We start from the raw sequence: 15,068 nt of genomic DNA, 5'->3' as shown, positions 1-15,068 counted from the left end.
ACTATTCAAAGTCGGTCCTCCATCCTGTCCCAGGTGCTTACAGTGTCCAGTAATGGTTACGTATGCTGTGTCAGGCCTCCTATAGCAATAGTTCTGTCATCGTTTTATAGTAGTGCAGGATAGGTCATCCTCAAGGCCATCTCAGATCCTAGAGCTCTCTGTCTCAGCTAAACTTCCTTGCCGGAGAGCAGCCAGGATCACCGTGCCTCTCTGTTCTCCAGTGCTGGCTTACAGAGTTGCTGCTGAGCCAGTTTTCATGGGTGTGCTGGGATCTGAACTTGGGTCCTTGTGCTTGCATAGTACTGTGCCCACAGCCAACTCTTCAGCTCCCTAAGTGACTTTTGTTTTTATTGGTCTGGATGAAAGTGGGGGAGCGTGTGTTAAGGGGCTACCAGACCCTCCCTGAAGAATCGCTAATGAGACTTTGGGTGGAGTGCCACACTCTGGAGAACTCTGGAACTGTGCCAAAGTAGTTTAAAGTGTTCCAGTTCTCTTCCTGACTACAGCGTAGGTACTGAATGTGTAGTGGTCACATAGGCACCAGCTTGATACCTGAACTCACTGAGCACTTTCCTCGCTCTACTTCTTTTCTTTTGAATAAAGACATTGAGTAGAAGGAAAGTGTACTCACACAAAACTGAAATTAATCAGGAATTTGGACGTTTCTATACTTTTTGAAGTAACTCAAAATTGCCTGTTTCGTGTACTTTTTATAGCTAAACATGCGTGTAAGTTTTATTTTTCCTCTTAATCTAGATGAATAATACTGCAGCTAGCCCGATGTCTACTGCCACTTCAAGTAGTGGAAGGAATGCTGGGAAGACCATCAGCTTCGCCGCCGAGCTGCAGAGCATGATGTGAGTCTGCCTTTACACGGTGTTTCTGTTGCTGTTCTAAACTGATCAGGGTTGAAGAAGGAAGTTGGAATCAAACGTATAAACCTTAGCTTAATGTAATCTGTATTTAGAAAAAAAGTAAAATAATCTCATAACATGGAAATAGCTCCATGGAAGACAGGGAGAACTGGATAAAATGCTCGAGCTGTGCACTGTATTTGAAGATTAAGTACTATTAGCTCTCCTTTTCTCGGGTAGTCAAAATGTTTTCAGAGAAGTTTGCAGTTTTTTTTAATTGTCCTATCTGTGAGCCTGATTCAGAGTAGTTTTAAATTTTGATAGTATTTGAACCATTGCATTTCAGATTATTGTAAGGAGCACAAAGCATTAAAAAATTACAACAACACACATATGTGTTGAATCTTTGAGGAATTGCACATTTGTTTAAGAAGTCTCCCTGAAGGTGATTGTCAGATTGCAGTAAGGGAGACTACCTTCTTAACTGGAGGGGTGGCAGACAGGGAACCATGTAAGGACTGAGTTCTTAGTGCTTCAGGAGACAGGGATCTTACAGGAAGAGACCTCAAGGCAACATCACTTCTTTCCCAATGATTTATCAGGAAGTCTAAAAGACTGTGTCTGTGGAAAGTGTAAATGCCTTTCTTGTGTGTGTGTTTGTGTGTGTGTGTGTGTGTGTGTGTGTGTGTGTGTGTGTGTGTGTGTAGATAGCCTTTTTACCAAGTTAACTCTGTGTGGTAGTGATCCTTCAAAGCACAATCTTGATAAGTTTGACCACATATACTTTCTCAGGAGACATACTTTAAAGAAACTATTAAGTTTGAAAGCATTTTTTAAAAAACTAATTAATTAATTAGTTAACTTTACATCCCGATTGGAGCTGACTGTATGTAGCTCCCCCTCCCACCTCTCCTCCCGTTCCAGTGTTCGTGAAGGAGTACATTACCATAGCCAGTTTGGGGAAAAAGAAAGCATTACCATCACAGTAACTCAGACTGCTTTCTAATTATCAGGGCCTTTGAGAACCTTGGTTGTACAGGTCATCTATAGATACTGAGTTCTCTGAGTTTAAAAAAAAATTTAGGTCTTCCTTTGAAAATTAGCAAACTCAAGTGTGCAATATAATCTCTTCCTTATAAAAATTATGCTCTAAAACTAAAAACTGATAATACTTCGTGATTGCTAAGATGGGGAAAAGGACTAATTCAGAAGCTGAATTTTGTGAGCCTGCCTATATTTTGAATTATGGAAAACTTTAAGAGCTTATATATTTATATACTTTAAGTTTTCATTATAGTGTGATGGGCTTTCTGTTATCACTGTTCTACATTATGGTACATTAATTATATTTAAAATATTAAGTATACTTTATGATAAGGGGATGAATATGGTTCTTTTCTGTGACACTAAATTGATTTACTTAGTGGTTTTTAACTGTTAGTTTGGATATTTTCAGATTCTTAAAATTATAGCATAATGAACCCCATGTATCCTTTATCCAAATTTAGCAATAATTACTCTTCCACAGTTTTATTCGATCTTTTTTCCTAATATTCATTTAAAAATAGTCAAGTGTTTTAAAGCTAATCTCATAGAGCTTAAACAGTATATAAGTCAGTGGTGAGCACCAGGTGTGCACGGCATGAGTCAGCACACTGTGTAACTGGCTCAGTGACTGATGCTCCCTGACCCTCCGGGATGCTCCTTTGTTTATAGCCATTGCTCACTGCTGTCTCCGTGCTATGCAGTAGAGCTAGGTGTCTGTGGCAAATACCATGTGGACTATGAGGCTGAAGATATTTACTGTCTAGCTTTTGCGGAGGTTGACCTCTGAGCTCTAAAACTAGCTCTGTATAAAAAGAAAATAGGAACTTTGGAGTAGCGGTGCCTAATATTTGTATCTAATAGACCTAAGGCCATTTAGGAGTGTTGGGAAAAAGAAAAGAAAAACTAAATTCAGCACTTTGTATTAACTACTTTTGCACACATATTTGCTAGCGATCTCCCTAAGCTGGATTCAGAATGTAAAGGTTATTGTTGGCTGTGACTCTGGAACAAGTGTGCACTTTCCTTCATTTCAGACCTGAGGGAGCGGCCACTCCTAACAGTACATTCAGCATTGAGAGGCTGAGTTTTTCCCCTCACGAATTTCACCTCAGAAAGGGAGCGAAAGCCAAACGAGGGGATCCTTTTTAGCTTGCTGATACTTCCTCTTACTTTAAAAGCTTCAGGCTTTAGGTTGTATACAAATGGAGTCTGTATAGGACATGCAGTCAGTGGTTGTGTGCATTTTTCAGATGAGGAAGTGAAGACTTAATCCCCACATGCTGGGAGGATTTCACTCCAATTCTCACTGCTGCTGTGTTTGTTTTGCTGTTTTCCAGTCCCGCAGCTGCCATTTTCCGTATGAACTACCTAGTAGTAAGTTGTTTGCCTTTGGATTGCAGGCTCTCTAACTGGGGAATACAACTTAGTATTTTTCCAAGGGTTGATAATGCTGACAAGTATCTAGTTGTGAATTACAGTAAAAGCTGTCCAGTTCCATTAATTCAGAGTGGTTGCCCTATCCAACAGAGGAAAGCCCTACATCCCTTAAAGAAACAGAACAGCTACCCAGTTACCTAAGCCCAAGGAGGCAGAAAGTCACACAGGCAGAGGCACAGACAATCTGCTGTAAGCTGTGCCAAGGCCAAGGGCAACTTGTACACCAGGCTGTGACTGTGTGGCAGCCGATTCCTTCTCATTCTATTCCGTGTGTATGGCTGTTTGTCTACCTGTGTGTCTGTGTACCATTTGCTGGCCTGATGCTAAAGGGAGGCAGAAGAGGGTGCTGGATCACCGGTAACTGGAGTTAAAGACACTGTGAGCTAGATAGGTGCAGAGAATCTAACCTGGGTCCTCCGAAAGAGCAGTCAGTGCTCCTAACTGCTGAGCCGTCTCTCTAGCTTTTCTGTTTGTTTTTCTTTTTTAGTGGTTCTTAGTAATACGTAGCCACTATTGTGCTTCTGTAATGTGTGCCTCCCCTCTTAGTATGTTATGAACAATTTGTATGTCCTTACACTTTATTAGTCTCCTATTGTTATTTCCAGGTTTTCCAGTATTGTTAAAAATGTGAAATAAAATATTGGTATCTATTACTTTAAAATCAAAGAAGAATAATTTTTCAGTCTAATGTGTTTTTTTGGTACTAACTTTTAAGTTTTCCCCCAAGGAAGCTAGACTGATGTACATTTCTGTCATTCTGAGAGCACCCTCCTCCCAACCCCCAAATCTACAACAGTGGAGACATGCTGTTGCGTTGTTTAACAGCTGGCCATTTCAATGTAATTTGGTCACTTAAACTTTGTGTGCGTGTGTGTGTGTGTGTGTGTGTGTGTGCGCGCGCGCGCGTGTGTGTATGTGTGTGCGTGTGTGCATGTGTGTGTGCACTCGTGTGTGTGTGTGTGTGTGTGTGTGTGTGCACATGCATGCTCATATGTTCTTATTCTCAGCATAGATTTTACCTTCTTGTTTTCCTGTAGTTTATTAGGGACTTCTAATATTTCAAAAGGTTCCTGTCTCGTGGATCCCATCTGGCATTTCTTTCTACCCAGCATTCGGTTTCTTTAAGGATTGTTTAGCGATTTAAAGTACATTAATTTTTTTAAAAAAAAAAACTGTATCTTGGTTAATTTTACAGTCTTGCTTCTACCCGTGACCTGAAGTCCTCTCAGTCTTTATACATAGTCCCTGGGCATGTTCCCGGAGTCGGGTCTGATTTCCCTCCGCAGTTTACTACTTAGTCCATTTTGTCGTTGTTGCTGTTGTTGTTGTCGGGCTGGGCTCTAAGTGAAAGCGATTTTGCTTTAGATCTATTCACTAGTGTCCCCCCACCACAAACTCCACAACCTCCCTTCCCTCAGGGCTGCAGCTCCACCTTCCTCAGATAGTGCGCGACTGCCTTTGCCTCTCCGCAGTGCTCCAGAATGGGCTCTCCCTTTGCCAGCACGGCATTACTGTAGTTGTTATAGCTTCTTAATGTGTTTTCATATTCGGAGCTATAGTTCAAGTCTGTCCACATAAGCTTTCTTTTTAAAATATTTTTGGCCCCTTCTTATTTTTATGCTTCCAGATGAATTTTTAGGAATCATTTCAACAAGCTCCAAAACAAATTCTAAGTGCAAATTTTAAGGGCTTTCATTTTTCATTTCTTTTTATGCTTTTTTGCTGTATCTCAGATTTCAGACATGGGTCCCTGCAATCCATTTTACTTTTAAAGTTGATTAATGAAGTAATTTTACATTTAGAGAGTTTATTTGAAACAACCCCTGATAGAAACAGTAAAAACAACCAGACTAATGAGTGGGCTGCCTAACCAGTATATGATTAGAGACCGAGAACTTCTCGGTTTTCTTTAACATTTGTTTTTCTTGCTTGAGTGTAGGATTGTGCTGTGACTGCAGTGTGCAAAACTCCAGCCAGTTTATCACTTAATTTTAAATCATGGTAGTGATTTTACTTTTGAGTGGCAGAAATGGTCAGTTTTAAAAGGCTAGTTCAGTTTTTAAAAATGGATCTATAATATTGTATTCTAACAGTAATATATATCAGTGTCCACTCAGTGGAATTCAGAGACCGAGTATATTTAATATGTTCATTTTTCAAAATGAGGAAAGTGAGAGAATGGGTCTCCTTATGACCAGTTCAGTGAAAGCCTCTCTACTGTGGGCCAGCAGTGCAGGAGTCCGGAGCTCCCACAGATAGAGCACCAAGCGGAGTTCACTACAGTTCAGTGGGCTTCCTCTGCTGACAGTCTACAGGAGTCTGTTCTATGGCACATTGTACTAGTTTTCTTTGTTTTAAGTTATCTGTTCGCATAGTTTGAATTGTTTTCACCCCTTGGTGGTTGCTGATGTACTGTTTTCATTGAAGACATCTCACTGTCTTACTCCTTAGCAGGGGTAGGCCAGGCGGCTGGCAATGATGGGCGGTAGGAAGCTTGAGGAGAGTTGTGAGGGGTGGTCATGTAAAGGAGGTGGGCAGAGAGAGTTGACGGGAATATGTTCTCTGTGGCATAAGCCGCCTGCCACTCAGCAGAGGCAGTGCGCTTCCTTTCCTAGAGCCTCCCTCTGCTGGGAGAGGAATGGACAGTCAGGTAACTGGGCTGATGTGGGAACCCAAAGGGCAAACGCAATAGGAAGTTATTAATCTGACATGTTGGAGGTCCAGCCTCGGGATGAGGTCTAAAACGCAACTGAGTTGGTCAGCTTGGACACAAGGTGTGAGGATGGATTGGAGATTTCAGCGCACTGTACATTTATGTAGAGCATGAGCAGTGCTCGGAGCTTGAGGGCCACCAGCCTGAGTTATCCTCGATGAGGTCTGCTCTGACTTCTGTCTGCTCTTCATCTGTGCATTTGACACTGGGGTAACGTTCCCACAAAAGGCCTCACTGCCCCTTCTGACAGTGCCGTGTTGTCTTCATCCAGTCTGTTTCCAGGGCTTTAAACCTTTTCCCGAGGTGCTCTAGCTGGCATCTTGTAGGTGTCTGGTACATGCGCAGCTGTGGTGACTGACATTGTGTTTGGGAGGACAGCCTCCAGGGGAGAGGCAGCAGTGGAAATCTTAAAGGTTTCCGAGTAGAAGAGGAAAGAAACAGGCCTGGAGAGTCGTCCTTAGACTGTGAGTCCATATGAGGAACTCAAACAGCTGCCTTAGTTCAGGCGTGATTCCCTTTTGTCCTCTTTCTAAGTTGCTTTTGGGTCTTGTCTTATATGCGTGAGAGGACTTTAAAGTGTGACTTTCTGCATTTAGAGTTGTGATTTTCCTAAGCCCTCTTCATTTCTTCCTTCACAGTTGTGTATTTACGGGTGCCTTGTGGGTGGTGGGAGGAGGCGGCGGTATAGTAAAGTCTGGCGAATAGGACGGAGTCCAGCTGTTTTCTGCAGTGTTGTGAGATGTGGGAACAGTGTTCATCTCTAAGGTGGATAAGTCAGATAATGCATACACATCATTAGCTAGATGGTGCCTGCTCAACAGAACTCCATGTACGTGACTGTCAAATTAGACTTTGTTGGATTACAGGAATAGAACTGAATTTAGCACTTTTTTTTCTTTTTAAATTGTGGACCAGTGATCTGGTATTCGGAGACAAAGGAATGGAAATCTGAGTGTCTTAGACATTGGTCAGGCCAGTCCTTTATTGATTCATGAGGATGTAGAAAGGGCTGATTTGTCCCAGGGTAACTAGTTAGTTAGTTCAGCACTGAATACCTGGTCTTTTGAATGTCAACTCTCCACTCCTATCAACTGTCTCTGCTATTAGTGTTCACTTGACCAATTCTTGGTTTTCCTTATGTTTAAGCTGTCAGCACTTAGTTTTGTATTTGAGATGGCACTGCAGTCCGGGACTCACTTTAACAATGGATGGTGTATACCATCGGAAGCATTTTCCCTAATCGCAGGCACCATCACTTTGTTTGATTTAAACCTGCTGTCAGCTGTTATAGATCGCTCTGAGAACTGCATTCATTGAGGCTGGGATGTCTTACATTTTATACAGTTGGAGCCGGCATGGAGCCGACAGCAACCCCTCTCCCCTGCAAACTTGGCTGCTCTCATTCTCCAGAAGCTGTCTGACACCGGGATGTGCTTCGCACTTTTCAGCAGGCAGCCATTACTGTTCTTAGTAATTCTTTACTTCGAAGTTAGCTCCCCCTCCCGTTTCTCCCTTCTCATTTAAAATCTTAACCTCTAGTCCGACATAGTGCCTCTGTGTCCAGCTGTGTCCGCTATTGCTCTGTGAGGTAAGCAGCTTTCCTGTGGACGTGGAGTTCAGTGGTGTGCGTTGCACTCATCTAATGCAGGCAATTTCTTATTCTTGGACCACATTTGTTCTAGAATATTCTTGTACATTAATTTCTAATGCCTTTTGTTTATTCATTCGAAAAACGATTGTCTGCCGTGGGATGGCTATGTCCATCTGGCAGTGAGCACAGCAGAGGACCCCTAGTCTGGTGGATGTGCTTCACATTCCACTTCTGTTAGAAATACTGATGTCTCGGTTTTTAGACTTACTTCTGCTTTTGTGGGGCCATGTTCTTGGGAGTTTACAGTATTGTACATTAAAGTCTTTGACCTAATTGTGCACACTGTTGTGTTACGGCTGTGGCATTACTTTTGATTGCAGTTTTGGCTCAAGACTTGTTTTTCCTATGACATGTGAAACCTTTGAAAATGGAGTGTATCTGAATCACCTTCTAGTTTTACTTAAAATTAGTTTAAAGCAAGGATCTTTGTTTAAAAGGCAAATCAGAAGAAATTCATTTCCAATAAGAGAGAATACAAGCAACATGAATTGATGGCGAATTGCATGGACCTAGAATATTAATCATTTTTTGTTTCCTTATTTACATTACTGACAGATAATCCTTTGTCTAATTTTAGATTAGTTTAGAAATTACACTGAAATATTAGGGTTTTAATGTTGAAATACTAGGATTTTAATATTTAAATAAAGATTGGCATCTTAAATTAATGAAACCCAATAAATAGAAGAGGCATAACTTAAAAAATTATCCAATGTACTTATTCAGAAATGTGTGTATGCTAACCTGGTGGTTGAATAAGAATGACCCTCACAGTTTATATTTATGAACGCTTAGTCACCAGGGAGTGAAACTCCGCTGAGTGGTTGTGTCACCAGGGTGGGCTTTGAGGTTTCAAAAGCCAATGCCAAGCCCAGTCTGCCTCTGTCTCCCTGGTCAGGATGTAGCACTCAGCTACTGCTCTAGCACCATGCTCCCGCCATGACAGTAATGGACCAAGCCTCTGAAGCTGCAAGTCCCCAGTTCAATGCCTGCTTTCCTAAGAGGTGCTTCAGTCGTGCTGTCTCCTCACAGCAATAGAACAGTGACTCAGACTTAATGGTACCAGTTTTAGTAAGTCTATGTCTGCTTTTGGAATCCCTTATTATTTTCATCCTTAAGCAGTGCCATTTTGTTGTGTATTGTTTTAGCTTTCATGGGGTAGTGAGATTTCACATTTTTTATGAAGTTAATGAAAAATATTCTAGTTTAGTCCTCATTATGAGTTAATCTTGGCAAATCCTTCTTTAACCTTACATTGATGGTTTGCTCAGAAAACTCACCACCCTTCTCCATGTAAGGAGTCACATGTAATTATGTTTCTTGATTTTTTTCTGCCATGTGCATTCTTTTAGGATGCTAGTATTTTAATATATTTGGGAAGTATAGCCTGCTGCATTTATTTTTATTAACCTAGTTAAAAAGTTTGTACATTAAGGTCAGAGTGTTCTGAGAGCTGGAGATGTAGCATCATCTGAGTGGTGTTTGAGCTTCAGGTGGCTATAGTTATTGAAGTACATGTGCAAGCACAGTTTTTAAAACCTGCAAAAATAAATGGACAGCACATCCCTATCTCTCTATCTATGTCTCTATCTCTCTCTGTCTCTGTCTCCATCTCCACCTCCATCTCCATCTGATGTTATCCGGCTCCAAATGCCGTGTGACTATTCCTTCTGGGGTCATCCCTGTCGCTGTGTTGTGTGTTGAGGTGTTTCTTTGGTGCTCATCTGTCACCCAGAGGCTGTAACTAAAGCCTCCCATTTGAAATGTGAGAAAACATGGAGATGTAGCTTTAAAAGAGAACGGAAACATTGCATATATCACGTGACATAGACTTCAGTTAGAAACCCAGTTGTCCACTGCAGGTTAATTCATCCACACAAATCCTAAACTACTGAGTGTTAGCACAGGGTCTGTCTAATGTGATGAGTAATTCTTTAATATTAGCTTCTTTGGTCATAAACTCAGTTTTCGTGAGATTTTTTTAATTGAAAACATGTTAATTTTTAAAATTATACAGTGTGCCTACCACTCTTCTTTGTCTACAATCATAATTGTCATTTAGAAAGTATTATTTTTTCCTTATATAATTTCTTTAGCATGTCTTGTTTTCCTGTAACTTAACCACATTTATCTTTACGTCTCTTTTTCTTTTTATTAAGCACTTGTTATTCATCTAGCCCCCCACATTGAAGATACTCTGTTGAGTTCCTGTGCTCTGCAGGCGTGAGGCTAGGTGGCATGTAGGACAGGGCATGGGGTTCTTGCGTGCTCATGTTGCAGGTGCAGTATGTATATGTTTTGTGTGTCTTGGGAGCCTTGACTATTGCATGAGGCAATTGTTTGCCCTTTCTAGTTTATAGATGTATACTTAGGTACAGAGACATTAAAGATTTACACAGAAGACACGGGTTTTAAGTTGCCATGGTAGAATTTGACTTCACGATTCCTAATTTTGTACAGCACTGCTGTTGTAGATGGGAGGCAGGTGCATAACGCAAGTATAGTTCTGTCGTCATGGAGTGTGAGGCACAGTGTGCTTTAAGCTCTGCTTTCTGAGGGTGTCTGTGTGGCTTCTCAGGACGGTGTGGTTCTTACTACATTATCAATCCTTTTCCACCACAGTGGGCTTCTTTAAAAAGCTTTCTCAAAACACGGCAGGAGACAAATGGATTTTGCAGCTTCAGTTCTCCTAGACTCACCAACTAGTAATTAAATACACTTAGATACTTGTGTAAGTAGGGTCCTCCTCAAAGGTAGACAGAATGGCTGGAGATGGAGAACATAAGTATGTGAGAAAGGTTACTGATATTCTCCTGTGGTAATATAGAGGTGGCTAAGAGGGTTTTCAGCTGGGAGGAGGAATCTTATGAAACTAATGCCATTTGATCTCTTTCTTTAGACACATACTATTTGAACCTTCGGAAACCTGTGTGTGTGTGTGTGTGTGTGTGTGTGTGTGTGTGTGTGTGTGTGTGTGACAGGACGGGTAAGGAATATCACAAATAAAGGAGAGCACATGGTCCAGACTTGGACTAGGAATGAGGCACAGGTAGCTTAATGTATCTGGAAGGAAATTTGTAGGAAATACTGGTAAAACAGGTGTTCGATATTGGAATGTGGCAATGAATGAATGACTAGGGAATTGAATCCTTTGACTAGGCATAGGAAACGTTTCTGAGGTATTTGCCAAGTGTCAGGTATGATGTGCATGAACACTAAGTAGCTCCCTGGGAACTGGATTGGCTGGGGGATAGATGGTGGCCCCAGGAATGAGGCAGAGTGACAAATCATAGACATTGCACAGGTTAGCTTGTTAGGTCTTACGGGAGTAGTGAACTAGTATTGCAGGGTGTTTGATCACACTGTGAACCCCGAGACTGTGTGGAATTCAGACAGGCCCTTAGTATACATATTTGACCCAAACAACAAAGGTATTAATAGTTTGTAGAAGGAAGCACCCTTGAAAGTGATGACTAATTGAGAGGCAGACAGAGTCAGAGAAATGTTTGACAGAATAGAAAATGACCAACCCTTCTGTGCTAAAAGAAGGAAACAGTTTTACCAGGAGAGTTTTACAGAGACAGTTTGAAGAGAGAACAAGCTGGACACAGCGAAAGACAAAACGAGCCAGAGAATGAGAAGGAGCCAGAAGATTAGAATAGATTGCTAGAGTTAGTTTGAGGTCAAGCACAGCAATTCAGGAGAAGCCAGCATGAATCAGTTAGCATGGAGAGGAGTTTTTAGCCAGAACAGCTGAGTTGACCAGCCAGCAAGAGTGAGAAAGCAAAAGAAAAGGTGCGCTTATTCAGCAGTAAGTCTCATAGGCAGAAAACATTCTAGGCCTAGATTAAATCTAGTAATCTAGAGGCTGGGAGATTCCAAGACTAGGCCTAGGTTAGCAGACAGAGGCAGTGAGCCTCTGCGATGACAATTAATTCAGGAGAATAAAAGATACTTTTGCAAACTAGTTAAAAGAGAAAGTCCAAGGTCTTTATCTTAGAGCAGTGGTCCCAACCTTCCTATGACCCCCAACCATAAAATTATTTTTGTTGCCACTTCATAATTGTAATTTTGCTTCTGCAAAACTTTAAATATCTGTGTTTTCTGGTGATCTTAGCTGATGCCTGTGATCCCCCAAAGGGATGGCAACCCACAGCTTGAGAACGACTGTTCTAGAGAAGTTGGAAGCTAATGGTATTAGACTGAGCAATGAATTTTGTCATTTGTATCTTAATTCCCAAAAAGATTTGAGGTATCTGTCAGAGTTGTTTACAGCAGAGTTATAACACAACAGGATAGGGCAGGGGAGGGAAATCAAAGTGAAGCCCTAAAGTAGTAGAGACACACCATTAATGGAGTGTAAGTGGACAGAATGTGTATGGTGAAGTCGTTCACCAATGCAACTGTGGGACAGAGGCTTCATTCTCTCTACCAACAGCAGCAGGAAAAGCGCATCACTGTACAGTCTCAACACAGCTGACTTAGTCCATGAACTATGTATCAGGTTTTAGGACTGTCCCGTGTTTTGGAGGTGAGGCCTGAGAACATTCCTTCCATGGAAGCCTATGGGACACTATGTAGTCAGCAACCAGTGTCATTAACTAGATGTTGATAGTAAATAGAAAATCCAAATATTTGGTTGAATCAGTAAAATCTGACTTTGAGCTGGGGAAATAGCACTATTAAGTAGAAACATTGACTTATTTTTAAAGGTGTTGGTGGCAAGTCTGCTCTTAAGATTGGTGCTTTCAGATTGTGCCCAGTGGAGCTGTAGGAATGTCATCACAGCCTGGAGAAGGCCTTCCTTCCTTGCAGCGAGAGCTGCTCCCCGGTGTCTGTCTGAGATGCTATCTATGTGCATCTTAAAGTTTGCTGTTTGAACAGAATCATAGCTCGGAAATGTTTGAAACTACTGATTCCCAAAGTGAGTTCAGAAAAAGGGTTTTAGATTTCTATTCTAGTTTTGAGTAATGCTTAAAGTGAATGATGTTAAATCATTATCAAACAACTACATATGATATTTTGGAGATATATAATGTTTTATCTTTTGTGATAAGGGTACATGATAAAATGTTCCACTGAGCTTGAAAAATGGGTACAGTCACATTCAAATGATTTTTAATGAGCATAATTTCATAAAGTCGAGCCTCTAAAACTGTTGGCCTCTGACTGATTTCACAGTTTTGTGCTTTGGCAAAAAGTTTGACCATCCCCAGCCTACCCTGGCTTTAAAGACACCAGAGTGTTCTTTTGTAGTCTTAGGAATGCACATTGGGATTCTTTTGTAATACTTGATTATTTTTACATTTAATACTCATTGAGAATATCTGACATTTTTGACAGTTAGTTTCACATTTTGACTTCAGAATGATGCAGCATATGTACATGGATAGTTTCTCTTTTCACGTTCTCAGAGCCATCTTAATATATAAGTCTATTGTCAGACTTGCCAGTTCGTTGGGTTCTGAGTCATGGAGAGGTGTCTAAGCCTGTAAGAATAAAGCTTGAGCGGAGGCTAGGACATGGTGGGAGCTGAGCTGTTACAGCTCAAGCACAGGGAGCTTAAGGTTTCCTGTCTGCTGTTTGGTTCACTGCCTCTCCTGTTGGCTCTCCATTGGTCTTACGCCATTGCTAATTTTTGAAGTGATCTATTCTCTTTCTAGGTATTCTTTTTGTCTTAGACTCACCTTACAGAGTCACTATTTTATCTTTTCCTCCTTGAGCCCTCCTAGTCAAAAACAAGTACTGGTTTATGTACAATTTCTGTGCCCAAAGGATTAACATGCTTTTTGATACTTTTTGGTACTCTTAATTTTCAGTGATTGTTAAATGTGTGGGAGCATTCTCTTCCTTGTAGTCTCTTACAAGGCACTGGCCACACCATCATACAGCTACTAAACCACCTGACTGCTTGCACAACTGTACCAGATATATGCAAAGGGAAGGCTCCACATTTGCGCTCTCTGTTGAAAATTTAGGATCTAAGGCAGAACTCACAGTACATATATGGGGAAAACTGTTCATATGTGTGTGAGTGAACAGCAGAGAACATATTTTCAGTTAAGGACAGATCTGTATTAAAGGTGTAAGCATAGGTAAGGTAAGCGCAGGCTGACTGGATGAGAGAGTTTCTGGAACTCTGGGGAAAGCAGCTGAAGCAGTTAGTGGTCAGCCCTCCCTCTACTCACTGCTGACCATAGCAGCAGCTTCGTATGCACATCACAGTGCACACCAATAAGCAGAACTTGAATTCCTCTTTGCAATGACATTTTTCTTCAGACAGTAACCATGCAAGAGAAGAGGGGAAGAACAGGCGATCACAGGCAAACACTTTTTACCAGGAAGAAAGTGCTGTAAAGCATCAGAGGAGAGAGGACTGGATGCAAAAGTCACCCATCAGCTTGAGATCTCTGCTGGTGAGAGTTTGGAGTGAGGAGTAGAGAGGGTTTGTGAGTGTGTCAAACATGCTAGGAACAACATGATTTTACTCGACAGCAGCAAGACTCACAAACTGAGTCTGGGTGACGACCACGGGATGCTGCTGTAGGAATGCTGTAGATGTGCTATGAACTTAGAGGCAATGTGAGGAGAGGGGAGGGAAGGGGAAGATTGTATGAATGCATGATGTGCTCATCTGCACCGAGTAGAAAGACACCATGTACAAAGACGTCATGATTATATCACACTTGAAATATAAAAGCAGAAACCTTCAAGGCATCTGGAAAACTTGTCTGATGAGAAATTGTTGGCAGCATGGAGGACAAGCTAGTAGCTGATATCATTATGTGGTGTCATAATTTGCAGGATGCCTCAAGTAAGAATGAGACAGCATTTTTCAGGAGCCCATTGTGCAAGTGCTTGGTCATTGTGGGTAAACTTCAGGGCTAAGGGGACATGTGTTTCTCTCCACATGTGAAAAGTTATGTTTGGAAGTAGAATTAGGTTCTCTTTTTCCCTCTGGGCTCTTGAGTCCCTCCGAATGAGGGATTAATAGAAAGCTACTGGACGCTCTGCTCAGTTTGAGAAGTGGGCAGCTAGGCCCTCGCTTTACTTAGTGCTTTCTGGAGCAGGCCTAACAAACTGAGGCTTCCCTGCTGCTCCTCCTCATGTGCAGGCCCTCCTTTAAAGGAGGTCTTGGAGTCTACACTTAACACGCGTTCCAGGCCCTGCTGATGCTGACGCTGATGCTGCAGCCGCAGCACTGTGTGCTCATGGTGGGGAAACTGTGAGCAGTCAAGTGTGTGGCAGTGAATGGACGGGCTAGAAAGCTGACTGTACTTAATAACTCCGCAAGTGTTGTCAGGTAGGGTGCAAGCACTGAATTTTTATTGAGTTATCGTGGGAAACTTTGGGGATAGGTGCTGCT

General features: G+C 41.7%; 2 protein-coding genes across 28 annotated transcripts in view; one reads left to right on the top strand and one right to left on the bottom strand.

Annotated features, from left to right (window-relative positions):
• Nucleotides 1-15,068, top strand: part of Supt3h (SPT3 homolog, SAGA and STAGA complex component) — a 328,341-nt gene that overhangs the window by 11,072 nt on the left and 302,201 nt on the right. For all 16 annotated transcript variants that reach the window (XM_008766906.4, XM_063267750.1, XM_039084827.2 and 13 more), the window contains one exon: nucleotides 757-857. In XM_008766906.4, the coding sequence (XP_008765128.2) occupies nucleotides 757-857 (101 nt within the window). Of the gene's footprint in view, nucleotides 1-756; nucleotides 858-15,068 lie in introns of those variants that run through there.
• The window catches only part of Runx2 (RUNX family transcription factor 2), a 328,971-nt gene that overhangs the window by 297,091 nt on the left and 16,812 nt on the right, over nucleotides 1-15,068 (bottom strand). The window lies entirely within an intron of this gene.

Source organism: Rattus norvegicus, chromosome 9, assembly GCF_036323735.1.
Source record: "Rattus norvegicus strain BN/NHsdMcwi chromosome 9, GRCr8, whole genome shotgun sequence".
Taxonomy (NCBI): domain Eukaryota; kingdom Metazoa; phylum Chordata; class Mammalia; order Rodentia; family Muridae; genus Rattus; species Rattus norvegicus.
The sequence above is the reverse complement of the archived record's forward strand: the minus strand, read 5'-3'. Positions and strand labels throughout refer to the sequence as shown.